Source organism: Carcharodon carcharias, chromosome 3, assembly GCF_017639515.1.
Source record: "Carcharodon carcharias isolate sCarCar2 chromosome 3, sCarCar2.pri, whole genome shotgun sequence".
NCBI classification, from domain to species: Eukaryota; Metazoa; Chordata; class Chondrichthyes; order Lamniformes; family Lamnidae; genus Carcharodon; species Carcharodon carcharias.
In genome coordinates, this window is record NC_054469.1 from 12,582,019 (window position 1) to 12,607,820 (window position 25,802).

The following is a 25,802-nucleotide window of genomic DNA, read 5'->3' on the forward strand; positions in this document are numbered from 1 at the left end:
GAGTTGCTGGATCTGTTTGAAATCTATCCCATTTAGCACAGCCACACAATACGATGGAGCGTATCCTCAATGTGAAGACGGGTCTTCATCTCCACTAGGACTCCTACTGATACTGTGAATCATGTTGCTAGGAAGAACATGGACAGACAATATAAGGGGTGAAATTTTGAAGGGGGCTCAGGAGCAGAAAGACCTGGATGTATATGTGTATAGATAATTGAAGGTGGTAGTACAGGTGGAGAGAGCAGTTAATAAAGCATAGAGTATCTTGGGCTTTATTAATAGGGGCATAGAGTGCAAAAGCAGAGAGGTTATGCAGAATTTATATAAACACTCATTAAACCTCAGCTAGAGTATTGTGTACAGTTCTGGGCACCGCATTATAGGAAGGATGTGTTGGAGAGAGTGCGGAAAAGATTTACAAGAATGGTTCCAGAGATGAGAAACTTCAGCTATGAGGACAGATTGTAGAGGTTGGGACTGTTCTCCTTGGAGAGAAGCTGGCTGAGAGGAGATTTGATAGAGATGTTCAAAATCATGAGGGGGCTGGACAGAGTCGATAGGGAGAAGCTGTTCCCATTCATTAATGGATCAAAAACGAAAGAGCACAGATTTAAAGTAATTTGCAAAAGAAGCAAATGTGATGTGAGAAAAAACTTTTCCACAGGACGAGTGGTTTGGGTCTGGAATGTGCTGCCTGGAAGTCTGGTGGAGGCAGGTTTAACCGAGGCATTCAAGAGGGCACTAGATGATTATTTGAATAGAAACAATGTGCAGGGGTATGGGGAAAAGGCAGGGCAATGGCACTGAGTCATAATGCTCATTTGGCAAGCTGGTGCAGATACAATGGGCCGAATGGCCTCCTTCTGTGCCGTTAAAATTCCGTGATTCTGTGCCATGTCCAGATGCATCTGCGGCAGGCAGGTTGGTGAGGTTGAGGTCAAGTACGTTTTTCTCTCTTGTTGGTTTCCTCGCCACCTGCTGGAGACCCAGTCTAGCAGCCATGTCCTTTAGGACTCGGCCAGCTCGGTCAGCCACTCTTGGTGATGGACATTGAAGTCCCTACCCAGAGTGCATTCTGCACCCTTGCCACCCTCAATGCTTCCTTCAAGTGGTGTTTAACATGGAGGAGCACTGATTCATCAGCTGAAGCAACAGGGTAGGGGGGGTAGTGGCGATACGTGGTAATCAGCTGGAGGTTTCCTTGCTCGTGTTTGACCTGATGCTATGAGACTTTATAGGGTCCGGAGTCAATGTTGAGGACTCCCAGGGCAACTCCCTCCCCATGGTATATCTCTGTGCCGCTACCTCTGCTGGGTCTGTCCTGCCAGTGGGATAGGACATACCCAGGGATGGTGAAGGTGATGGTGGTGTCTGGGACATTATCTGTAATGTATGATTCCGTGAGTATGACTCTGTCAGGCTGTTGCTCGTCTAGTCTGTGTGACAGCTCTCCCAATTGTGGCACTAGCCAAAGTTGAGGCCATGATCAGATCAGCCATGATCTAAACTGAATAATGGAGCAGGTCTGAGGGGCTGAATGGCCTACTCCTGCTCCTATTGTTATGTTCTTGTGTTCTCATTGTGTGGCACACAGGGCAAACAGATCCTCACCGAGCACTGTCTATAGAAAACGGTGCTTACTCCCCACAGATTTTACATGCAACAGGGCACTCACTGCACCAGCGAGTTTCTGTAGAACAGCGCATCCTCTACTAGGTGACATACGGCAAAGTTGGCACTGTTAGTGCCAGACACAAACCCGGCACAAGTAAACTGACCCGCGCACAGCCGCAGCCTCATTATATTAAATACAAACATGGTGCATTCCCTCTCCACCCCCGCTGGTCAGCCAAAACCCCTCTGGCGACTTCCACACATCCACACTTGGAAAACCTCCCGCTGCGCAGCTGCGAAGTGTGGGGTTTCTATTTGTTATTAAATTGTCTGTTTGAGTGAGTGATTTGCCTTTTAAAAAAATGTGGGAATTATTTTTCAAACTGCAGATTCAAGGGTTGGAGGAGGACGTTTCCAATGAGAAGAAGAAAAATGCTGAATTACAGAGAGGAATAAGAAAGCAGGAACGTTGTGTTAAAGAACTCAACTTCCAGGTAACTGGCTGTATCTTCATCGTGGCAATCCATCTGTCCAATGGTGCAGCTAATTCCACAAGCCTCACCAATGCCCCTCTACAGGCCTCTCTCCCTATCTGCCCTATCCCCCTTCACCTCCCTATGGCCCCATCCCTTCCCCTTCCTCCCTTCCCTTCCCTGCAGCCCCATCCCCTCCCCTTCCCCCCGTCTCCCTCCTCCTCCTCCCCACCCCTTCCTTCTCTCTCTCCCCTCCTCCCCCTCTCTGCAGGCCCCAACCCCTCCCTGCAGGCTGCAACACCCCCCACTTCTTCCCTCCTCTCCCCTCCCCTCTCCCCTCTCCCTCCTCCTCCCCCTCCCTGCAGGCTGCAACCCCCTATCCCCTTCCCCCCTCACCCACCTCCTCCCCCTCCCCCTCCCCATCTGCAAGCCCCATTCTCTCCCTCTCCCCAGCTTTGCAGGCCCCAGCTGCCTCTCTATTTGTACCCAGGTTATGGTTAGCAATGGATTTCTACAATTGGAGAACGGTATTTAAATGTGACTCCAGGTCACTGTCGAACGTAAAATATTTTATTCGTTCACTCGCTGGATGTCAGCATCATTGGTAAGGCCAGAATTTATTGCCCATCCCTAATTGTCCACAAGAAGGTGTTGGTGAAGCACCTTCTCTAAAACAACTGAATGGCTTGATGGACCATTTCAGAGGGTAGTTGAGGGGATGGGGGTGGTGTAGTGGTAATGTCACTGGACTAGTACTACGGCAGCCCAGGGTAATGCTCTGGGGACATGGGTTCATATCCCACCATGGCAGCTGGTGGAATTTAAATTCAATTAATAAAATCGGGGATTAAAAGCTCATAAAACAGTCAAAACCAACATTGATTGTGGTAAAACCCATCTGGTTCACTAATGTCAAATGTCTGGACTCCAGTCCCACAGCAATGTGGTTGACTCTTAGCTGCCCTCTGCAATGGCCCAGCAAGGCACTCAGTTCAAGGACAATTAGGGATGTGCAATAAATACTGGCCTTACCAGTGACACCCACATCCCAAAGAGAGTAAATTTTAAAAAAATTACTCATAATAAGACCATAGATGCTACCCAGGCCATGGTGACAGACAAGGAAACTCTGTCCCTAGAAGGGTTCAAAATTGATGAGGAGGAAGTGTTGAATAGACTGTTGTACTTAAAGTTGACAAGACACTGGGACCGGATGAGATGCCTCCAAGGATATTGAAGGAAGTGAGAGTAGACATTGCAGAGGCACTGGCCATAATCTTTCAGTCTTCCCTAGACTCAGGGTTTGTCCCAGAGGACTGGAAAATTGCAGACATTGTTCAAAAAAGGTTGTAAGGATAAGCCCAGCAATTACAGACCAGTCAGTTTAACTTCAGTAGTGGGCAAGATTCTAGAAACAATTATTCTGGATAGAATTAGTAATCACATGGAAAAGTATGGGTTAATAAGGAAGAGCCAGCATGGGTTTCTAATGGGGAAATCATGTTTAACTGACTTGCCGGAGTTTTTTGAAGAGGTAACGGAAAATCATTTGTGAAAGTTTTCCCACCACTGAGGTTTAACTGACTGGCCATCTTTACACCCTGTACTGAACAAGGGTGTAATATTTGAAATTCTCAGTTCTCTGACACCACCCCTGTATCTAAGGAGGACTGGAAGATTATGGCCAGTACCTCCGCAATTTCCACTGTTACTTCTCTGTATCACTAGAGGAGAAAGTACGAGGGAAACTTCTTCATCTTCAAATGTATCCATTTTGTCCTGATGACTTATCAACTTTAAGTACAGACAGCCTTTATAATACCTCCTCTTTATCAATTTTTAACCCATCCAGTGTCTCAACTACCTCCTCCTTCACCATGACATTGGCAGCATCTTCGTCCTTGGTAAAGACAGATACAAAGTACTCGTTTAACACCTCAACAAGGCCTGGGCTCCATGTGCAAATCCGTTTCCTGATCCCTAATTGGTCTTATTTCATCTTTTACCAACTTTTTACCATTAAGATGTCTATAAGATTTTTAATCCCTTTTACGTATTTGCCAGTCTCTTCTTGTGGTCTGCGGGTTTACTTTTGTCATACGTGCAGAAAATTCAATAACAAGGGATGTCTAAAAAGAACGGTGCCAGTTCCTTCAGCATCGTGACAGACAGTGTGATTGTTTGTGAAGGTGTGGTTGCACAGAGTGCATTGACTGGGCAGAAGGAGTCTCTCAAAGTACCGTGTCTTTTCACAGCAAAAGACAATTAAGATCAGGGGTTATTCTTCCAAGAAATTTAGATCTTTCACAAAAATCATTTAATCATATTTTTCAACAGTCTGAAGAAGATCAAAAAAATTTGAAAAGGTTGCAGGAAACCGTTGACCAAATGCAGCTGAAGATGAAAAATTACAAACAGGAAACTGAGCGGGCAGTGAGTAATCTTTATTCTGACACTCGAGGGGTTACCTGGCCGTGAGTAATCTTTATTCTGACACTCGAGGGGTTACTGGGCAGTGAGTAATCTTTATTCTGACACTCGAGGGGTTACTGGGCAGTGAGTAATCTTTATTCTGACCATCGAGGGGTCACTGGGCAGTGAGTAATCTGCATTCTGACACTCGAGGGGTTACTGGGCAGTGAGTAATCTTTATTCTGGCACTCGAGGGGTTACTGGGCAGTGAGCAATCTTTATTCTGACACTCGAGGGGTTACTGGGTAGTGAGTAATCTTTATTCTGACACTCGAGGGGTTAGTGGGCAGTGAATAATCTTTATTCTGACACTTGAGGGGTTACTGGGCAGTGAGTAATCTTTATTCTGACACTTGAGGGGTTACTGGGCAGTGAGTAATCTTTATTCTGACACTCGAGGGGTTACTGGGCAGTGAGTAATTTTTATTCTGACACTCGATGGGTTAGTGGGCAGTGAGTAATCTTTATTTTGACACTCGAGGGGTTACTGGGCAGTGAGTAATCTTTATTCTGACACTCGAGGGGTTACTGGGCAGTGAGTAATCTTTATTCTGACACTTGAGGGGTTAATGGGCAGTGAGTAATCTTTATTTTGACACTCGAGGGGTTACTGGGCAGTGAGTAATCTTTATTCTGACACTCGAGGGGTTACTGGACAGTGAGTAATCTTTATTCTGACACTCGAGGGGTTACTGGGCAGTGAGTAATCTTTATTCTGACACTCAAGGGGTTACTGGGTAGTGAGTAATCTTTATTCTGACAATTGAGGGGTTACTGGGCAGTGAGTAATCTTTATTCTGACACTCGAGGGGTTACTGGGCAGTGAGTAATCTTTATTTTGACACTTGAGGGGTTAGTGGGCAGTGAGTAATCTTTACTCCCTCACTCAAGGTGGTACTGGGCAGTGAGTGTAAAAATACTTTGGCTACAAGAGGTCAGAGCTAGGAACCCTGTGGTGAGTAACTCCCCTCCTGACTCCCCAAAGCCTGTCCACCATCTACAAGGCACAAGTCAGGAGAGTGATGGAATTCTTTCCACTTGCCTGGATGAGTACAGTTCCAACATCACTCAAGAGCTTGACATCAAGGGCAAAGCAGCTCGCTTGAATGGCACCACATCCACAAATATTCACTCCCTCCACCACCGATGCACAGTAGCAGCAGTGTGTACCATCTACAAGATGCACTGCAGGAACTCACCGAGCCTCTTTAGGCAGCACCTTCCAAACCCACAATCACTACCATCTAGAAGGACATAGGCAATAGACACATAGGAACACTACCACCTGCAAGTTCCCCTCCAAGTCACTCACCATCCTGACTTGGAAATATATCAGCGTTCCTTCATTGTCACTGGATCAAAATCCTGGAACTCCCTCCCTAACAGCACGGTGGGTATACCTACATCACATGGACTGCAGCAGTTCAAGAAGGCAGCTCACCACCACCTTCTCAAGGGCAATTAGGGATGGGCAAAAACACTGGCTTAGCCAATGAAGCCCACATCCCATAAATAAATAAAAAAAAAGCTCTTGGGCAGTGAGTTACCTTTACTCTGTTACTCGAGGGGGTACCGGCCAGTGAGTAACCTTTACTGGGGGCCAGTGCTTACCAGGCGTGGAGTGGCCTTCACACCAATAGTCAAGGGGTTATCAGGCAGCGAGTGACTGTTACTCTGCTGTTACTCAAGGGTTTACCCAGGCGGCGAGTAATGTATGTCGGAGTTGGGTGGAGATGATGTTAAAAAGCTGGTCCACCATCACATCCAGGTTGACCGGGCAAGGAATCTCTGTTGTGAGTTACCTGTCGCGGGGGGGTGATTATCAAAAAGTGAGGGGTACTAAAGCAATGTCAAACACTCCTAGAATAGATCCTGAATCAGTTAATGTAGAGAAAAGCCGCTTTAGCAAATATCAGTGCGCTCACAGTCAGTGAATCCAGTAACCCAGCCCTCCAGCAAGCATCGGCTGGATATATATATATATATATATTCAGTAAGCACAAAGCATGTGTGTGCTGTAGACTGTGAAGTATAGCAAGATATATTCAGTGCGGAATAGCCTATGAGAGTGTCAGGCAAGGGTCTGGTAAGGTTTATCAAGGGTCTGCAATCGGCTGGACAGCCGAGAAACATGAATAGATCACTGCAATGAGCTGTTGTGTTTTCCTGACTGCAGGAGGAGCAGGCCAACATCAATCTCTCAAAGTTGCGGAAAATGCAGTACGAGCTGCAAAGTGCAGAGGAGCGAGCGGAGGCAGCAGAAACTCAAGTGAACAAGCTGCGGTCAAAGGTAATGCAGCTGGATCGATCGGCAAAGAAGCGAAAGGAGATCTTAGATTCCCCACGTGCAAAACGACATTTCACACTAAGTGGGATAAAACTCTCAACTGGATATTATTCGGTGTAATATTTATGAGCGTATTTTAAGATAGAAAAGAGGGTTAGAAATTCTGGTGTATTTATTGTACAAACTTGCACAGTCATAGAGAGGCATTTGCTGGAACCTGGTTTCTCTGGCCTTTACTCCTCCCTCCCCAGAGTTCACAAATCTTTCACAGGGTGCGTGCATCACCGGCTGGGCCAGCATTTAGTGCCCATCTCTAACTGCCCTTGAGAAGGTGAGCTGCCTTCCTGAACCGCTGCAGTTCATGATACATTTCCAGGTCAGGATGGTGAGTGACTTGGAGGGGAACTAGCAGCCGGTGATTTCCCATCAGTCTGTAAAGGTTGTGGTTTTGGAAGGTGCTGTTGAAGGAGCCTTAGTGAGTTACTGCAGTGCACCTTCAATCAAGGACACCACCAATAGACACAGAAGGGACGGAGCTCTGCTGGCCTGACCAAAGGTCTGAAGCCCTGGCAGAAGTGAGGGCCAGCAGGCTTTTTAATGTAACAGAATATGTGGGAAATACTCAGCATGTCAGGCAGCATTTGTGGAAACAGCTAGAGAGTTAACATTTCAGGTCGATAAGCTTTCATCCCCAAAACCTATCTCTTTGACCAAGCTTTTGGCACATGCCCAAATGTCATGTGACTGTCAAATTTTTGTTTTATAACACAGCTGCAAACCATCTTGTTACAGTAAAGGTGCTTTTTAAAATACAAGTATTTATTGTTCAACTGTTGACAAACAGTTCTAATGAAAGATCATCAAACTGAAACCCGCTGAGTATTTCCAACACTTTCTGATTCTATTTCAAATTCCCAGCACTTTCCTTTTGAGCTAGGCTTTCAGACAGGCTTTTTCTTGCAGCAATTGATCTTTTACTAGGGCCAGTTGGAGTTGACAGTGTCCTGCAGCAGTTCACGTGATGTGTAGCTGGGAGTCTGGCGTTGTTTATGTGACAGACGCCACTAGCAAAAATAAACAAAATCCTAAGCGACGTTGAGTGATTCCAAGAGACCCAATCCATGAAAATTCCCCGGGCTGAATTACATAGAACGTCACTCAGCACAGAGCCAATAATTGATTTCCTTTCCTCCCAAGACCTCACAGGCATTTCAGAAATGTTCCCATGAGGGGCCAGATTAAAAGGTTTAGTAACTGAGGTCACAAAATGAGGCATGGTGGGTGGGGGGGGGGGGTGTTGAAATGTGGAATGGGATAATAAAATTGGTTGAACAGAATGTGGCAAAAAAATTTGTGACTTTTGAGACTGGAATGAGGTTATGTAAACACACTGAAATTCTGACAAGCACCCTGACGAGAATATTTATCCTGAGCACCAGACTCTTTACCATATCGTAGATAATAATGGCCACTTAAGGGCCTCATCCCACCATCGCTGGTATTTTACCCGTGGCATACAGGTAGACCAGAAGCTTTAGCTACATGGTCTGGTGCAAGGCAAGAGCTCCTTTTGCCGGGGGGTGGGGGGGGGGGGAGAGAAAGAGGGGGACCAGAAGACCCCCCACCCCCACCACCTCCCAAGCTCACTCCCAGCCCAACTTGTCCCCCCACCCCACCTCTTGAGCCTGGTCCTGGCCGCCCGCCCACCCCACCCCCCTCTCACCGAGACCCCAGACTGACTTGCCAAGTCTGGGCTCTTCATCATTGGACTCTGCCTGTAGTCCCAGCCACTGCTCCCAGCTGGGATTAGAGAGTAGCCAGCCAACCCAAGGTCGGACTTCCTCCCGAGAAAGGGGTGAAGTCTTGCCTGAAAGCAATTAACACCACTTCCAGTGCTAAGTTGTTGTGGGGCAGTCATTGGGATTATGGGCAGGCTCCTTCTTCCCGACTTTTTAGCCGGGGTGTTGATAATTCGGCTCCCTGTTACATTTATACTGCTCTTTGTTTAAAAAAAAAAATCCAAGGATAAACAACCAGGCAATAGGCAACACATACCAGGATTGAATGGCACTTAGGACTAAGTAAAGTTTCGCAAGGTTCGGCAGGCCTGATTCAATCCTGGGGTTTGGTAGTTTGGGAAAGGCCGGCGAGTTGATGAATAGAAAACTTGTTTTTAAAATTCAAGATGGCAAGAATTGGGAGATTTCAGAACGTCACTCCACGCTGCCACCTAGTGGCTGAAGTCTGCAACTGAAACATGATTGTTGACATGGAAAAATTGGAATAGGAATTGCTGATAAAAGCATGTAAAATATTATGACAATCTGGAGCAAAGTTTGTGGACAGCAATCGTGTATCCTATGCAAAATTTTTTTAAACTCCTTGATACCGAAACAGGCAAAAGAAGTAATGCTACCAGAATGTTTACATATTATATATATCTAGATCAAAACAGGGACAGGTGCTGAATTATTTATTCATTTTAAAATAAACTTTCATTGTCTTATCATCACTCCTAGGGAACCCAAGATGGCTTCACGACTGGTTAAGAGCTGCCATTCGGTTGCTTGCCCTGAAACACTAGCTTCAACTGCAAGAGTCATGGAGACCCTGCTGAAGATGTTGGTGCCTGTTGAAGATACTTTTGAAGACATTGGTCCCTCGCTTTGAAATCATAGATCATGGGAGGGGAGTAGCACCTAGGTTTTTGCTAATAGACTGCAAGAGTTGCTTTAAACATTTGAATCATTATTTAAAAAAAAACCATCAAGAAAACATTGGGCCCTTTAACAATGAGCGCTGGAAGCCATCGCTTCTCCCCGATGTGGATTTGTTAGCATAAAACCCCCCCACACCATCACTGCAATGTTTTATTATTTCATAGAACTCAGCTTAAATCAAGAAAACAGACATACATATGCCCGGCTGCTGCTCAGTGGTAGCACACTTATGAAATATTAAAAGATTGCAGTGATGGCGTGGAGGGTTTAATGCCAACAAGCCCACACTGGGGAGAAGCGATCATGTACTGCACACGTTGTTGAAAGGAGGTAGTAGATTCCAGCCCCGCTGGAGGCTCCTGGCTTGTAATGAAGGCTGACGTTCCTAAGGGTCTGTATTGCTGTATTTCACATAAAATGTTTATAATCAGGGTCCTTGTCTGCCACTGGCTGAGGTACGATAGATTTAAGAGGTGCCGCAGTTTGAAGAGAAAGTAGACTTGTGCGTCCTGGTCAATAGTGATCCCTCAACCAACATCCTCAATCAGATTGACTGACCAGTTACCTATTGCTAATGATTTTGCTGTGTGTAGAATGACTGCCGTGTTTACTTACATTACCGCTGATAAAACACTTGAAAGTGACAAGAGGATGTGAAAGGCACTATAATCAATGCAAATTCTTTCATTACTCGTCATGTAGACCAACTGTTATGTCATTGAAAATGCAGGAAGAAGCAACTGCACTTCCCTAGTGATGATACAAACTCAGCTCACATGTCCCATGTAATTCAGAATCTTTGGGATAGGGATTGGAAGGTGGTGTCCGAGCTGGTAAAGCAGTTCCTGATCCGAGTGTCTGGGTGCTGAACTGGGAAAATATTTTTTCCCCCCTCAACATGATGAGCAAAAATTTACACAAGGTAAAGATGTTAACTATACCCGGCTTCAGAAGCAAAAAACAAAAATGCTGCAAACAAAACAGGAAATTGCATCACGTTCTCAGAATCACAGAATTGTTATAGCACAGGAGGCCATTCAGCCCATCGTGTCTGCCTCGTCTTTCTGAACGAGCAATTCGCTTTGTGCCATCTCCCACCTCCGTCCATAACCCTGCACGTTCTTCCTTTTCAGATAGCAGTCTAATTCCCTTTTGAGTGATTCGATTGAACCTGCCTCCCCCACACTTTTAAGCAGGACATTCCAAACCCTTACCCACTCGCTGCCTGAAAACGTTTTTTTTTCCTCCCGTCACTTCTGCCTCTTTTGCCAATTGATGGCAGGTCACCCCCAAAACTCTGCCACCGGTTACATATTCCCGATAGCGGTCGTCTTTGATAGCTTCTGCTTACAAATTATATTTGGATAGCAACTTTAACATAATAAAAACGTCCCAAGGTGCTTCACAGGAGCATTACAAACAAAACTGGACATCGAACCAGGTCAGGAGATATTAGGGAATATTAACAAAAACTTGGTTAAAGATCTAGGTTTCAAGGAACACTCAAAGGAGAATAAAGGGAGGGGGGTTTGGGGGAGGGAATTACAGAAAACCTAGGTAACTGAAGGCACAGCCACCAAATGGCGTGGTAATTAAAATCAAGCTTGCTCAAAAAGTTATTGGTGAATGGTGCCAAAAACAATTGAACTCGCAAAGATTGGAGTATATATTTTGATGAAATCATCTCAAAATTGAGAACTGTACTTTGAAATTACAGGGTTGCAAGTTCTGCGAGAGGACCTCCAAATGGCTCATTGTTGGGGGTCGGGGGGGGGGGGTTTGATATTTTGACCATACAGATAGTAATGGTCACAAATCGCAGCCATAAAGTTGTGGGTCTAAGTCCCACTCCAGAGACTTGAGAGTACACACAAATTCAGGCCAACACTCCCAGTGCAGAGCTTCCTCAGTACTGCACTGTGGGAGGGAGGTGCTGTCTTTTGGATGAGACGTTAAGAACAGGAAATGAGACCAGGAGTGGGGCACACACCAAGCCCGCTTTACAAAACCGAGGCTGTGTCTGTGCTGCCAAATGTAAAAGATCCCAAGAGACTATTCAAAGAGCAGCAGGGGGAGTTCTCGTGGCCAACACTTTCCCCCTCAACCAACATCACTAAAGCGGATCATCTGGTCATTATCTCTCTGCTTTTTTGTGGGAGCTTGCTGTGCACAAAGTGGATGCCAAATTTCCTATAATACAACAGGGACTGCATTTTAGAAGCACTTAATACGGCTGCAAAGCATCTTTTGGGATGCGCGGAGGCTGCCATGATAGTCGCCGTCTAAATGCAAGCTTTTTTCTTTCAAACCTTTGCCAATTTAGCACTCAGTTGAAGAAATGGTAATAACATTACAAACGGCATCAGCCTCAACAAAATCAGTTGCAGCACAAACGGACGGCCAACTCCACATCCTACCCCCTTCTCACACAGGTCCTCCGAGTTTTCAGTGATACAGTGGCTGAGCCAGACATTGGTAGGACCGTAGTCTGTTCGAGACGGTTCCTAGAGTAGCTCGAAATGGTAGAACAACGTGTCCTAGCGAGTCAAAAAAAAAAAATTTGGTGTTGCATGGTTGTTTGCTGCATTGCTTTCCCCCTCCCGTTTTGAATGTTACTCTGACAGCGACAATACCGAGGTCGCGCCAGAAAAAAAAATAAAAGGATACAAAATGTGGAGGGACTGTGGTCCATCTTTCTTGAAGAAAATTTTATTTGTAATTAAAAACTATATAAAAAAAAGTGCAAAACAATTACTTCAAGGAGTTGACAGAGTTTGAAAGTAATTTCTAATTTAATACAAATATGTATGTGATGCAAGTCAGTGTGTGGGCCCAGTGTAAAATAATGAGCTGTGAACAGTGTGGCACTTCTGGAACTGATACAGGAGGCCTTGTTCAATAAACAGTCCAGCACGTAACCTCTGCGGAGCCACACAAGCAGTGAAGGCTGTTTTGGAGGCATTAACAGGATTACTAACCACAATTAGAAGGCGTGATTGCTAAATCACTGTTTTCGATGACCATTGTTAATTTACCCTCAAATATTATTCAAACGAACGCAGCATTAAAAATGACAACAGGTCCTCACTTAGCAACCCTGATTTAAAGACTTATTTTAAATACTTCTTTTAAAAAAAAAGCGGTCACAGATTTATAAAAAAGGATGGAAATACACAAGTTGAAAACTTGAAATAAAAATTCAAAACATTTATCAACACAGGATGACCATTAATATTTCAGGAGCACGTCATTCCCGACAATGTCCAGCCCCGGTGATTTAGCTACCTTCCTTCACAGATGATGATCCAGTATTTTGTTTTTACTGGACTAGATTTGCTTAGTGGCTCCTGAGCAGTACAAGCTAGTGATAAGAAACAGCTACCAAAGCAGCTCACAAGAGCTTTATTATTATTGTTTGTCTAGGACCACGATCCCTCGCTTTAGCGTCCCTCTACGTCCCTGCACCAATGTGACTAGGTTCAGGTGCCTCACCTGTGAGCTCTTGATTTTGGTCCTATCACTGTGGGCAGGATTTGCCCAGTGGATACAGGGATCAAGTTTTTATCCACAAGTTCTACTTCAAGAGGATCCTTTCTCTTGCTACACAGAAGTTGGGATATCCCTGCTTCCAGGTAACATTCTCGTGTCTTCCAACTCGAAACAAAAAGGCAAGATGAAAACAGAACAGCCCCGAAATCCAGTTGAGTCAATTGACCCACGCCTATGGAAGCCCTGAACGGTACCTGGGGCAATCGCACATTGCAGAGGGTCACAGGTGAAGAGGTGAGCCCATAATACTGAAACCATGTCGGACCAACGCAACACAAGAAGATTGCTGCCTTAATTAAAGGTGTTGAGAATTCACCCTCATTTCAGGTCGACAGCGTTTGTGGCGTATTCAGAGGCAACCACAGCACGGATGGTATCACTAGTGTCAGGTGACACACATTCCACCCTCATTCTGCTGCCAGAACTCACTACTTCATCCTGATAATTTCCTCTGTCACCAGCCGCATTATCTCATTGAAGTCGAATCGGAGATATTTCCGCCAGAATCTTCGATCCCGCCCATAAACCTGAGCGGGATAACACGGGCTCTCTGGGTGGGGAGAAGGTCAGGAAAGTGTTATTCTATTAACAGAAATTAGTTAACAGCCTATCGTCAGGCAAGACCAAGGAAACCAATCGACCAAACTTCAGCTCTGAATGCGCAATTTAAAGAATACAGCATCTGATGGCAACTCTCATCAAGCTCCCCCTCACAACCCCCCTCCCCCTCACAACCCCCCTCCCCCACACAACCCCCCCTCCCCCAGTGGCGTAGTGGAATTGTCACTAGGCTGGTAATCCAGAGAGCCAGGGTAATGCTCTGGGGGCCTAGGTTTGAATTCCACCACAGCAGATGGTGGAATCGGAATTCAATAAAGATCTGGATTAATGATGACCACGAAACCACTGTCGATTGTCGTAAAAACCCATCTGGTTCACTCATGCTCCTTTAGGGAAGGAAATTTGCTGTCTTTTCCTGGTTTGGCCTACATGTGACGCCAGACCCACAGCAACGTGGTTGACTCTCAAGGGCAATTAGGGATGGGCAATAAATGCTGGTCTAGCCAGCGAAGCCTACATCCCATGAATGAATATTTTTTTTAAAAACACACACACACACACACACACACACACACACACGTCATTTATGCAAACTGTGAGGGAGATGGCAATAATGGAAATGAGTGTAGGTGCAGACACACACACACGCACGTCAATCCTGGATCTGTACTGAAGGAACAGATTCTGCCCCAAGGGGATAGGTGCGCTACAAGCAGTGTTTATATCTCAGGCTTATGGAACAAAACCCAGAGATCCCCATCATCACAAAGTGTGAAAAAGAATGAGTTAAATCTAGTCACTTCTGGGTCAGCACCAGAAAACCACCATGAAGGCTGCCAGAGTGCAACTGAAAACCCAAACTGCTTCACTAACTCCCTTCAGGGAAGAAAAGCTCCACCATTCCAATTCCACTTTGTGATCAACTTTTAATGTGGAATAGCAATGAAAACTAAATTAGCCAGGCCTCCCATTACTGATCACATTTCCAGAACACGGTGTGGGGGTGGGGGGTCACAGTCTCAGGGTACAGAGTTGCTCAGTCATGGCCTGCGAAAAGGGGAAATTTCTTCACTTGGAGGCTTGTGAATCTTTGCGATTTTCCACCCGATTGGGTGCTCAGTCGCTGAGTATATCCAATGCCAAAGGACCATAAGGTCTTTCAGTGCAAGGAGAATTATGGGAAATGAGGGTAACTTAGGAAGGTGAAATCGAGGTGGATCAGCCACAATCTTATTGAATGGAAGGGCAAGTTTGTAGGGCTGAACGGTCATCTCCTGCCCCTATTTCTTACTTCCTTATTTCAATAACTCGGTTGGAAGAGATTCTCTCTCAATTCAGGGAGTTTCAATCTGGCCTTGGGCATTCACTTTTGATACTCTCCCAAGGTTCACTTGGATGACCTACCAGAGGTAAACTGGTACCTGTCGAACCATACTTTTTTTAATAATTGTTCACGGGATGTGAGCATCACTGGCTAGCGATTACTGCCCATCCTTAACTGCCCTTCAGAAGGTGGTGAGCTGCCTTCTTGAACCGCTGTAGTCCGTGTGGTGTAGGTACACCCACAGTGCTGTTAGAGAGGGAGTTCCAGGAGTTTGACCCAGTGACAGTGAAGGAACGGTGATATATTTCCAAGTCAGGATGCTGAGTGGCTTGGAGGGGAACTTCCAGGTGGTGATGTTCCCATCTATCTGCTGCCCTTGTCCTTCTAGATGGTAGCAGTCATGGGTTTGGAAGGTGCTGTCAAAGGAGGCTTGGCGAGTTGTTGCAGTGCATCTTGTAGATGGTACACACTGCTGCCACTGTGGGTCAGTGGTGGAAGGAGTGAATGTTTGTGGATGTGGTGCCAAACGGGCTGTTTTGTCCTGGACGGTGTCCAGCTTCTTCAGTGTTGTAGGAGCTGCACTCATCCAGGCAAGAGGAGAGTATTCCATCACAGTCCTGACTTATGCCTTGTAGCTGGTGGTCAGACACTGAGGGGTCAGGAGGTGAGTTACCTACTGCAGAACCCTCAGCCTCTGACATGCTCTTGTAGCCACCATATTTATATGGCTAGTTCAGTTCAGTTTATGGTCAATGGTAACCCCCAAGATGTTGATAGTAGGGGATTCAGTGATGGAAATGCCATTGAATGTCAAGGGGAGATGCTTAGATTCTCTCGCTGGAGATGGTCGTTGCCTGACACTTTGTGGTGCGAATGTTACTTGCCACTTGTCAGCCAAAGCCTGGATATTGTCCCGGTCTTGCTGCATTTGGATATGGACTGCTTCAGTATCCAAGGAGTCACGAAAGGTCCTGAACACTACACAGTGAACATCCCTACTTCTGACTTTATGATGAAAGGAAGGTCATTGATGAAGCAGCTGATGGTGGTCAGGTCTACGACATAATCCTATATAATCAATCATAACATATACAAATTATCCAGGAAGAAACGGGGAGAGGAGGAAAATGGGCAAGAAAGAATATATGGCATTCCACATTTCTTCCAATTCCACTGGGGCTCAGAACTGAAACAAGGAAAACAATTTTTTAAAGGTTTAATATACGAGGTTAATTCCAATGCCTTACCGATACCATGAAATATTCGTGCGATGGCTCTGCCTGAGAATTTTTCATCATGACGAAGAGACAAGAACTGACAGACGTCAGCTCGGATCTGACTCTCCCAGTCCTTCATCTGGAACAAAGAGACACCATCGGATGAAGTTGTACAAATGCCTTCCCTTCCTCTTGAGATGTTTTTATTTTTAAAAAAAAGGCCACGCTACTAGTCTTGGCCACAGTGGGGATGATTGGACAATTACCCTGTCAATCACATCTGGGGGTCACACCACTGTAAGTGACTGGCATCGATTTTATGCACATGCTTTGTATTATGTGACAATCCTCTACTGACTGCATTCTCCTGCTTTTATCAGGAGACGACTGTAACTCTGGTCATGAGTTCCATTGCTATAGTCCGTAGGGACTACGGGGTATAGAGGGGCATCGATAGGGTGGATAGAGAGATGGATAGAGAGATAGATAGGGGGCATAGATAGGGTGGATAGGAAGACACTTTTTCCAGTAGTAGAGGGGTCAATAACCAGGGGTCATAGATTTAAGGTAAGAGGTAGAAGGCTAAGAGGGGAATTGAGGAGAAATTTTTTCACCCAGAGGGTGGTGGGAGTCTGGAATTCACTGCCTGAAAGGGTGGTTGAGTCAGAAACCCTCATAACATTTAGGTAGTATTTAGATATCCACTTGTGTTGCCATAGCCTCCAGGGCTATTGGCCAAGCGCTGGAAAATGGGATTCGTGTAGTCAGGTCTTTGTTGACCGGCGTGGGCTGAGTGGCCTCCTTCGGTGCTGGAAATGTCTGAGTCTATGAGTCATTTAAATAAACTCTTGTTTGCTGAGTGTCCCGCTGTAAATCCCAGCCCCATTTCCAACCAATCGTCTGTCAGAACCTGCAATGTTAAATGCTGCTCAGTGCTAATACCTTCACCACAAGGTTATAACCATCCAACTCATTTTAGTTACAAAGAGAACGAACCAAAGCTCCTAACCCAGGCAGAAATGCACTGTTGCGCTGTTTACCCAGCTCATTTTTCCATATCAAGCAGAACCTGCAAAAGCCATGAGTCTGCACAAACCTTCGCTCTGTTCAGGTCGTCCTCCTCTTGTTCTGGGTAATCTGTGCTTTGAGTCTGGTCACCTTTCTGGTCAAAATAGTCCTTCAGCAACTGCTTTAAGCATGAGCTCTTCTCCGTGGAAACCTCATCCGCACAGATGCTGCAGTTTTTAAAGGCCACACTAAGGCAGAGAGAGAGAACGAGAGAGAGAGATACAATCAGAGCACTAATCCTTAATTAAACCAGTTTACAAAATGCCTTGCTTTTTAAACATTAACTGAGAGTACACTCTCAAGGATCCACTCCAACTTTAATAGAGTTATTGGAATGCAAGCTGGGGAGCAGCAAGGTTAATTACCCAATTACATACTTCAGCATAATGTTTCAGTTTTCACTTTTAGTACAGATTGCCACCCACTTGCTTAATGATCTTATTTAGCACGTCATCCATTTGCATAACTGTCACTATGTAGAATAACACAAGCTTATTTGACTACCTCACTTTGCTGTAAGATGACATTTGTCACCTTAGGAAGGATGTGAGGGTCCTTGAGAGATTTGCCAGAATGGTTCGAGGGACCAGGGGTTTTAGCTACAAGGTTAGGTTGGAGGGCTGGGGTTATCCTCAAACAAAGGAGACTGAGGGGAGATTTGACAGAGGGGTACAAGATTATAACAGGTCCAGATAAGGTGGATAAGGAAATGCCGTTTGCAGTAGCTGATCATACATGGACTAAGGGACATAAGTTTAAGGTTTTGGGAAAGAGATGGGGGGAGGGGGAGGGATGTGAGGAAGGATTTTTGTTTAAGGGCATGGTGAGTGGTCATGACCTGGAACTCTCTGCCGAGGAGCGGATGGAGGCAGGAAGAGTGATTTCAAAAGGAAATTGAGGGAACTTACCAAGACCCCTTCAACAGCACCTTCCAAACCCACGACCACTACCATCTAGAAGGACAAAGGCAGCAGATACATGGGAACGTCACCAACATTGGAAGTTCCCCTCCAAACCACTCACCATTCTGACTTGGAAATATATCACCGTACCTTCACTGTTGCTGGGTCAAAATCCTGGAACTCCCTCCCTAACAGCACAGTGGGTGTACCTACACCACAGGGACTGCAGCGGTTCAAGAAGGCAGCTCACCACCACCACCTTCTGAAGGGCAACTAGGGATGGGTAATAAATGCTGGCCCAGTCAGCGACGCCCACATCCCATAGGTGAATAATAATTTTAAAAACTTACAATTCTACAGAGATAGAGCAGGAAAATGGGACTGATTGAATTGCAGGGTTGAGAGAGCAGGAATGGACTCAATGGGCCGATTAACCTCCTCCTGTGCCATAACGATGCTCATCTACTTGACGACCATGCCCTGTTTTCTCGGGACACTTGATGCCCACCTGTGAAATGACTTGAAGCAAGCTTTGAGGCGGTACAGTGCACTCTTCTCATGGGCCTGGACTCGTTGGTGCAGGAACTTACAGACTGCGTCTAGTTCCTCGTGGTCGAGATCGCCATAGGACCGGAAGTGGAAGGACAAGTTACTGAATTCCACGAGCACTCCACTTTTCCCTGTGCCCCCAAATCCTACCAAATCACAAAAGGAACAAACATAAGATAACAAAAAGTGAACACAACTAGAAGCCTAAGTTGACTGAGCAAGACCCTGACAAAGTGAGCTTTAGCCAAGGGAGGGCATCAGTTCTGACGAAAGGTCCACCATGTGAAATGGACTTGCTAAGGATTTTCAACAGTTTCCACAATATTTCACTTTTGTATGGCTGAAAGCAAGTTCAGCGAGGACAGGAGCTGGTGGCTGTGTTACAAGTGCATTGATGTAACCACATCTGTGTGGGGTCTTTGAAACGAAGATCAGCTGAGAAATGAACTAACTGGAACGTGAAATTGGAATGGCTAAGAACATCGAGTGAATTCCTGAGTCAATGATTAGTTAATATTCATGGGATCAAATAATGTCAGGTTATGTCCAAAGATGGTGACCAAGCGACTTTAGCCTAGACAGAGAAGGCCTGAAATCATTCGGCCAGGCAGGTAAGTGAAAATGTGTTCTAATTAATGAAGTCTAGAGTAGTGTGGAGCTTTGGGGTCTAGTAACAGCAGGATAAGGACCTGGTGTAGTGAAGTATGGAGCACAAAGTGGTTTGTCCCAAATCTGCAAAGTGTTTAGGAATACATTTCATGAAGTGCCAGAAAGTTGTGTTGCTCAAGTAAAGAGGCAGCTGGCTGTATCCAGCAAAACATCTGGAGAGGAAAGGTTTCCTGAAGAAATATTTGAGGGTACAACCCAAACAAATGAGCAAATGGTGATGCAGGTGAAAAAAATTTCAGTGACTGCACATGGAGGAGGAGGAGGTGGAATAACCAGTACAGGGAGATCTTCTGGGAATGGGATCGTCCAACAGGTACACAATTCTCTATGTCTATAATGAAGACAAGGAAGGAGCCATAAGCACAGATAATCAACATAGGAATAGTAGGCCATGTAAACCCTCAAGCCTGTTTCACTATTCAATGAGATTGTGGTTGATCTGCAACCTAATATCCCTGAGTAACTTTGGCCAACAAAAATCCATCAATCTCAGTTTTAATATTTGCACTTAATCCAGCATCAATTCAGTTCCAAACTTCTACCACCCTCTGCACAAGTGTGTCTGAAATTCACTCTTCAATCAAGAATGTACTATGAAGAAAACATGCATCGCTCAGGAAAGGTGGCACAGTGATGGTGGGGAAATCCTGTAATTGATGAGTCATGGTTGGAAATTCCAAATGGAATAATACTGCCCAGTTTCCACGGTAAAGGACTTAATGGAGCTGATGGAAAATATTGTCAAAAGGTGGGAAAACAGACAGAAGTGCTTTGTGTAGGGACATTGTGAACATTGAAAAGTTCAGAATGGGAGCTGGCAGGGACAATTTGAGCAGATATTTTCTGGACTGAATAGAAGACATAGAAGGTGGAAATGTCAGGATCATCTCAGATTCTCTACATGAGATTCTCAGCCAGCCCAAACCTAGCTTCCCTTGATACTCACCTTGCTTGGATTGAGACATTGTCCACTGTAGTTGCCTTAGTTCTCGTTTGACTGGGAGCAGCTCCCATCCCATTGAATCTGCCAGTTCCACCACATCGAACTCTACTGAGCTGGAGTGGGTGTGATCCACACCACGAAGGCGCTCTTTGGCAAGGGCCACAGCCACAGGAGGACATCTTCAAACAAAGGAAAGGTGGAGATTAAATGCCTTCAGCCTCCTAGGATTTCAAAGTTTCAATATGCTCAGTTACTTGACAAATATGACCTGCCCAAGGTTATTGGGCAGAAATTCCTTGGGAGTGAAAGGGCATAAAATAGGTGGGTGGGATAAGAACAGGAATTTGGAGTGGGGCGTGGATCAGTATCACTGGCCTAAACTAAGATTGACAGAGGGTGGATAAAAATTCCTTCTGCTGTTCCTCACTCTACACAGTGTCTGCCTCAAGAATCCCACATGCTACAACCTTGTTATCATCAACAGAAGCCTTTCAAAAGCTGGTCCCAAAAGGCTGAGGGGCGTAGTAATTAATCCGCGGCAGACTGATTACCGGATTTTGACCGCCTTTGACTTTTGGCACGAAACAACGTCGTTTGAAAATTTTCCCTTTGACTCGTAAGCAGCCACTGGATCTCTCAGTCGGAGCTGCTGGGCTACATTCCGGTTCCCAGGGTTTCCTCAGGGGTGAAGCTGCTGCTGCAGGTACCAGCCCCCTTGTAGTTAAACAGCCCCAACCCTGTGGCGAGGTGGGGAGAAAGGGGTGGGGTGGTCAGTGTCATCTGCTGCAGGTGGTCAAGGGGCACAATGATGGCTGAGTGGAGAGGAGAGGAGACCCTGGAAACTATTGCCTGTTATCAGAAAAGTAGTTCCCCCAACTTCAGCTAAAGGAAGCGAGTTTGAGAATGGCACAGAGTTCACCGTTTAGTATAGGTGAAGTGTCAGCTGAGGGGATGCAGAGGAACTGCAAGAGACCACAAAAGATCAGGTGCAGCAAGAAGTCAAAGTCGTCAGTAATGTATGGGTTGGAATGTTTCCCTTCACTAAAAGGGCAGTAAAAACATCAGTTGTTGTTGAAGTAGTTTGACATGAGAACACAAGTTAGTTACTGCATGAACTAGAGTAAAACATAGTAAAACTTGATCAACACTGACAACTTGCTCTATCCTATTGTGCATCAGTGATTGCTTCAAGTAACATCATCACTTTCATGGCATTGAGGTCAAGTTTATACCAATCCAACTGTAACCAGTCACGCTTACCAAACCTGACACGATGACTTCTCAATGCACCAGGATTGTGTGTTGTGTCATGATTTGCTTTGTTCCGTTTTCAAAGGGCGCCACTAAACTCTCAATGAAAGCCTTTCTGCTAAGGCCATTGTCTCCAATCAACATCACCCAACTGCATGGGGGAACAACATTTACCTTCTTGCTATGGTTCTTAGCTGCATGGGTCCACTGTAACACTGGAGGTGGCAGGTTGAAAATGTCGGGTGCATCAGCTCCACCCAGTGCTGGGGGTGCAGCTCCAGATAACAGAGCAAAGTTTCAATTCCTGCAAGTTAAACAGAAGTATGCAGGAGTCACCAGTGTGCTAGTATCAGCGGTAGACAGCCAACATCCCACAAACACCATTTCCTCTTGTAACCTGGTCACTACAAGAGTGCAGGCAGTACAAAGAGTCTCAGATTCACAAAACGATTACAGCGCAAGCAATGGCCATTTGGCCCATTATGTCTACGCCGGCTCTTCAAATGAGCCATTCACTTAGTGCCATTCTCCCATCTTCTCCCTGTAACCCCGCACATTCTTCCTTTTCAGATAACAGTCTAATTTCACTTTTGAATGCTTCGACTGAACCTGCCTCCCGCACACTCGGGCAGCGCATTCCATTCCCTAACCACTTAACTGGGTGAAAAAGTTCTCTCCTATTGCTTTTGCTCCTTTTGCTAATTAGTTTGAATTTGTGTCTGCTCCATATCGATGAATGGGAACACCAGTGAAAAATAAAGTTCACAAGCAGCTCTATTTCAGTTTCTCTCTCCATTCAATCTAAAACAACTGAACATGCGTTTTAAGGGAGATGTCCAACCCCAGGATAGTTGGCGCTGCTGCTTACCTTCCTCTCGGAGATCTAACATTTCTACCGTTTTCTGAATGGGCACAGCCCTCTCGTGCCTGTGGCAGACCCTCGGAGAGCCCCCGCCAGATCCTTTGAGGGGTTGGTCCTCCTCGGGGGTCAGCAGCGCCTCAGATGGGTCAGGAATTTCCATCATCTCGTCATCCGTGATGGCCCCACACTGCCATCGGGAGAAAATAATCAGCAATCTCACCTTCTGTGTTTGCAGTATAAAACCAAACGGTGGGCTAAAACAACGCGCGATTTCAGCAAATCAGATCATATAAATCCGAGAGTCGCCAGAGCCACTCTCCCATCAACGCAAGCTTCCAAATTCTCCTCTCTGCAGCTTATTTTTTTTTTTAATAAGTCTTTTAATTCATCAATTCTATTATGGTCTTTGGTTCAGTGAATTTTTCATTGCTCCTAGACTCCAAGTACCCCAGCCTACACACACCGTATCCTACTTTAGTACATTCTTTCCCAGGAGCTGCTCGTCTCCCTGAAGCCTATGATAGAAGAATGAGAGTAATGAAGAATAGGAGAAGAAACCTACAAAACACTGAAAGGACTCGATAATAGGGTGGACACAGAGAGGTGGTTTCCGCTGGACGGGGAATATAAAACACAGGGGCACAGGCTCAGGATAAGGGGAGTCAGATGAGGACAAATTTCTTCACTCAAAGGGTTGTGAATCTTTGGAATTCGCCACCTCAGAGGATTGCGCCATTCATGAACACATTTAAGGCTGGAAGAGAGAGATTTTTGGTCTCTCAGGAAATAAGCGATATAGGGAGTGGGCAGGAAAGTTGAATTGAGGCCCATTAAAGATCAGCCATGATTGTATTGAGTGGCCGAGCAGGCTCATCGGGCCGTGAGATCTACTTTTTCTTTTAATTGATTCATGGGATGTGGGCATCACTGGTGATCACTCCTACTGATGCTGTCATGGACAGATGCATCTGCGGCAGGCAGGCTGGTGAGGATGAGGTCAAGTACATTTTTCCCTCTTGTTGGTCCCTTCACCTGCCGCAGACACAGTCTAGCAGCTATGTCCTTTAGGACTCGGCCAGCTCGGTCAGTAGTGGTGCTTGGCGATAGACATTGAACTCCCCCATCCAGAGTACATTCTGCGCCCTTGCTGCCCTCACTGCTTCCTCCAAGTAGTGTTCAAGAGGAGCACTGATTCATCAGCTGAGCGAGGATGGTACGTGGCAATCAGCATGTTGGCCCATGTTTGACCTGATGCCATGAGACTACATGGGGTCTGGAGTCAATGTTGAGGATTCCTAGGGAAACTCTCTCCCGACTGTGCCGCCACCTCTGCTGGATGGTGATGGTGGTGTCTGGGACATCATCTGTAAGGTATATGATTCCGTGAGGATGACTATGTCAGGCAGTTGCTAGACTAGTCTGAGAGACAGCTCTCCCTACTCTGACACTAGCCACCAGATGTTAGTAAGGAGACTTTGCAACTTCCGACGGGTGGTCCGTTTTTGAGACTACTACAATTGAGTGACTTGTTAGAGCATTTAAGAGTCAACCATATTGTTGTGGATCTGGAGTCACATGGAGGACATCCCAGGACAGCAGATTAGTGAATCAGATGGGTTTTTTTTTAAAAAACAACAATTGACAATGGTTTGATGGTCATTCCAGGTTTTTATTGAATTCAAACTCCATTCTCTGCCGTGGCGGGATTCGAACCTGGGTGCCCAAAGAATTACCCTGGAATACTAGTCCAGCAACAATACCACTAAGCTATGCGCTAATTAGCTACCACGGTTCCTATGCCAGAACAGTGTCTACATTTCACAAGTACTTTATTAGCTATAAAGGGCTTTGGCTTGTCCTCGGGTTGTGAAAGGCGTTTAATTAATGCAAGTCCCTTTCTTTCGATATTTCACTTCTGCTCCTCGCTGAACCAGTTGTGACAGTGAACAGCAAGGAGCAGCGGCAGTAGAAATTGCAGCTAAGGATAGTCATATCAGTGCCCTGATTCTCAGAATTCCCACAGGACTGCAGCCCAAACCAGGTCTGTTAAATGGTGTTACGCTTAAGCAGTGATGATTTATTTTTCATTAGGCACGGGGATATTTTTCACATGATCACTAAAATGTAAGGGTAAAGATTTATGCCTTTGATATACTGACAGGAAATAAAAATGTTGTTCAACACAGCAAGCAGCACTGGACCCATTAAAGTTTAATTGAATTAAAACATGAATTACTGTATTATCTTCAATGAAACTGAGCTATTAGACCCAGCGTCCTCAACTGAACACAACACAAACTCCGCAGTGTAACTCATTGTTCTACATTAGATTATACTATTCAGCAAAGGTCACGGATTTCTTTCCCTTCCTTTCTCCTGGGCTGCTAGGGACAATTATACTCAGTCTTTTGCCTCAAGGTCGGTCTGCTCAACGAGGAGCAAAGGTTGAAGCTCAGACCTCTTGGTCCATCTGCCTAGCAACCAGTGAAATCAGTGAATCAATTTTCACTGATGCTTTATCAGTTTATCTGGGTGGTAAAATCGGGAAATATTTCCTCCCAAATTTGAGGGCAAAGAAGCCCTGAAGTTTCCCCACTGATACCTTTCATACCTCCTTGTTTCTAGGTGCATGCGTATTGCATTAGTAATACCAGGATTACGCTGAAGGGCCTCAGTACAGTCACTGTATAACATAATCCAAGTGATCTGCAAAATTAGATGTGCTTCAGGACACTGTTGGTGATGTAATATTTTCAACAGGTCTAGCAGTCAATGTTTTGCAGCATGCAGCCCATTCACAAACATTATTTAAAATATTTTATTGTTAAAAATAACATTTGGTGATTTTGGAAACTTATTGGAACTTGGACATTTGGCATTCTTGCATTTGTCCTGGTGACTGCAAAACAAAAAAACTTCAGCAACATGTCATACTCAAGCTTAAGTTGCATTAGGTTGCTGGCCCTGGAGAGAGTCCAGAGGAGGTTCACGAGAACGATCCCAGGAATGAAAGGCTTAACATATGAGGAACGTTTGAGGACTCTGGGTCTATACTCGATGGAGTTTAGAAGGATGGGGGGGGGGATCTGATTGAAACTTACAGAATACTGAAAGGCTTGGATAGAATGGACGTGGGCAAGATGTTTCCATTAGTAGGAGAGACTAGGACCCGAGGGCACAGCCTCAGAGTAAAGGGAAGACTTTTTAGAAGAGATGAGGAGAAGTTTCTTTATCCAGAGAGTGGTGAATCGTTGGAATTCATTGCCACAGAAGGCTGTGGAGGCCAGGTCATTGAGTGAATTTAAGACCAAGATATATATGTTCTTGATTGGTAAGGG

The 25,802-nt window shown here is 45.4% G+C and overlaps 2 protein-coding genes across 7 annotated transcripts in view; one reads left to right on the top strand and one right to left on the bottom strand.

The window, feature by feature from the left end:
• LOC121276250 (myosin-7B-like) overlaps positions 1–9,416 on the top strand; it is a 212,810-nt gene extending 203,394 nt beyond the window's left edge. Inside the window, exons 38-41 of the mRNA XM_041184454.1 lie at positions 2,007–2,111; positions 4,428–4,523; positions 6,739–6,852; positions 9,369–9,416. Of these exons, the coding sequence (XP_041040388.1) occupies positions 2,007–2,111; positions 4,428–4,523; positions 6,739–6,852; positions 9,369–9,398 (345 nt within the window). The 3' untranslated portion in view covers positions 9,399–9,416. The remainder of the gene's footprint in view (positions 1–2,006; positions 2,112–4,427; positions 4,524–6,738; positions 6,853–9,368) is intronic.
• The window catches only part of recql4 (RecQ helicase-like 4), a 97,267-nt gene that overhangs the window by 19,534 nt on the left and 51,931 nt on the right, over positions 1–25,802 (bottom strand). For 4 of the 6 annotated variants that reach the window (XM_041184459.1, XM_041184456.1, XM_041184461.1 and 1 more), the window contains 7 exons: positions 22,471–22,651; positions 21,777–21,906; positions 20,355–20,530; positions 18,699–18,885; positions 17,317–17,476; positions 16,251–16,359; positions 12,259–13,668 (listed from right to left, as the gene is read on the bottom strand). In XM_041184459.1, the coding sequence (XP_041040393.1) occupies positions 13,547–13,668; positions 16,251–16,359; positions 17,317–17,476; positions 18,699–18,885; positions 20,355–20,530; positions 21,777–21,906; positions 22,471–22,651 (1,065 nt within the window). In that variant the 3' untranslated portion in view covers positions 12,259–13,546. Of the gene's footprint in view, positions 1–11,999; positions 12,107–12,258; positions 13,669–16,250; positions 16,360–17,316; positions 17,477–18,698; positions 18,886–20,354; positions 20,531–21,776; positions 21,907–22,470; positions 22,652–25,802 lie in introns of those variants that run through there. The other 2 variants (XM_041184457.1, XM_041184460.1) reach the window with 2 other exon arrangements.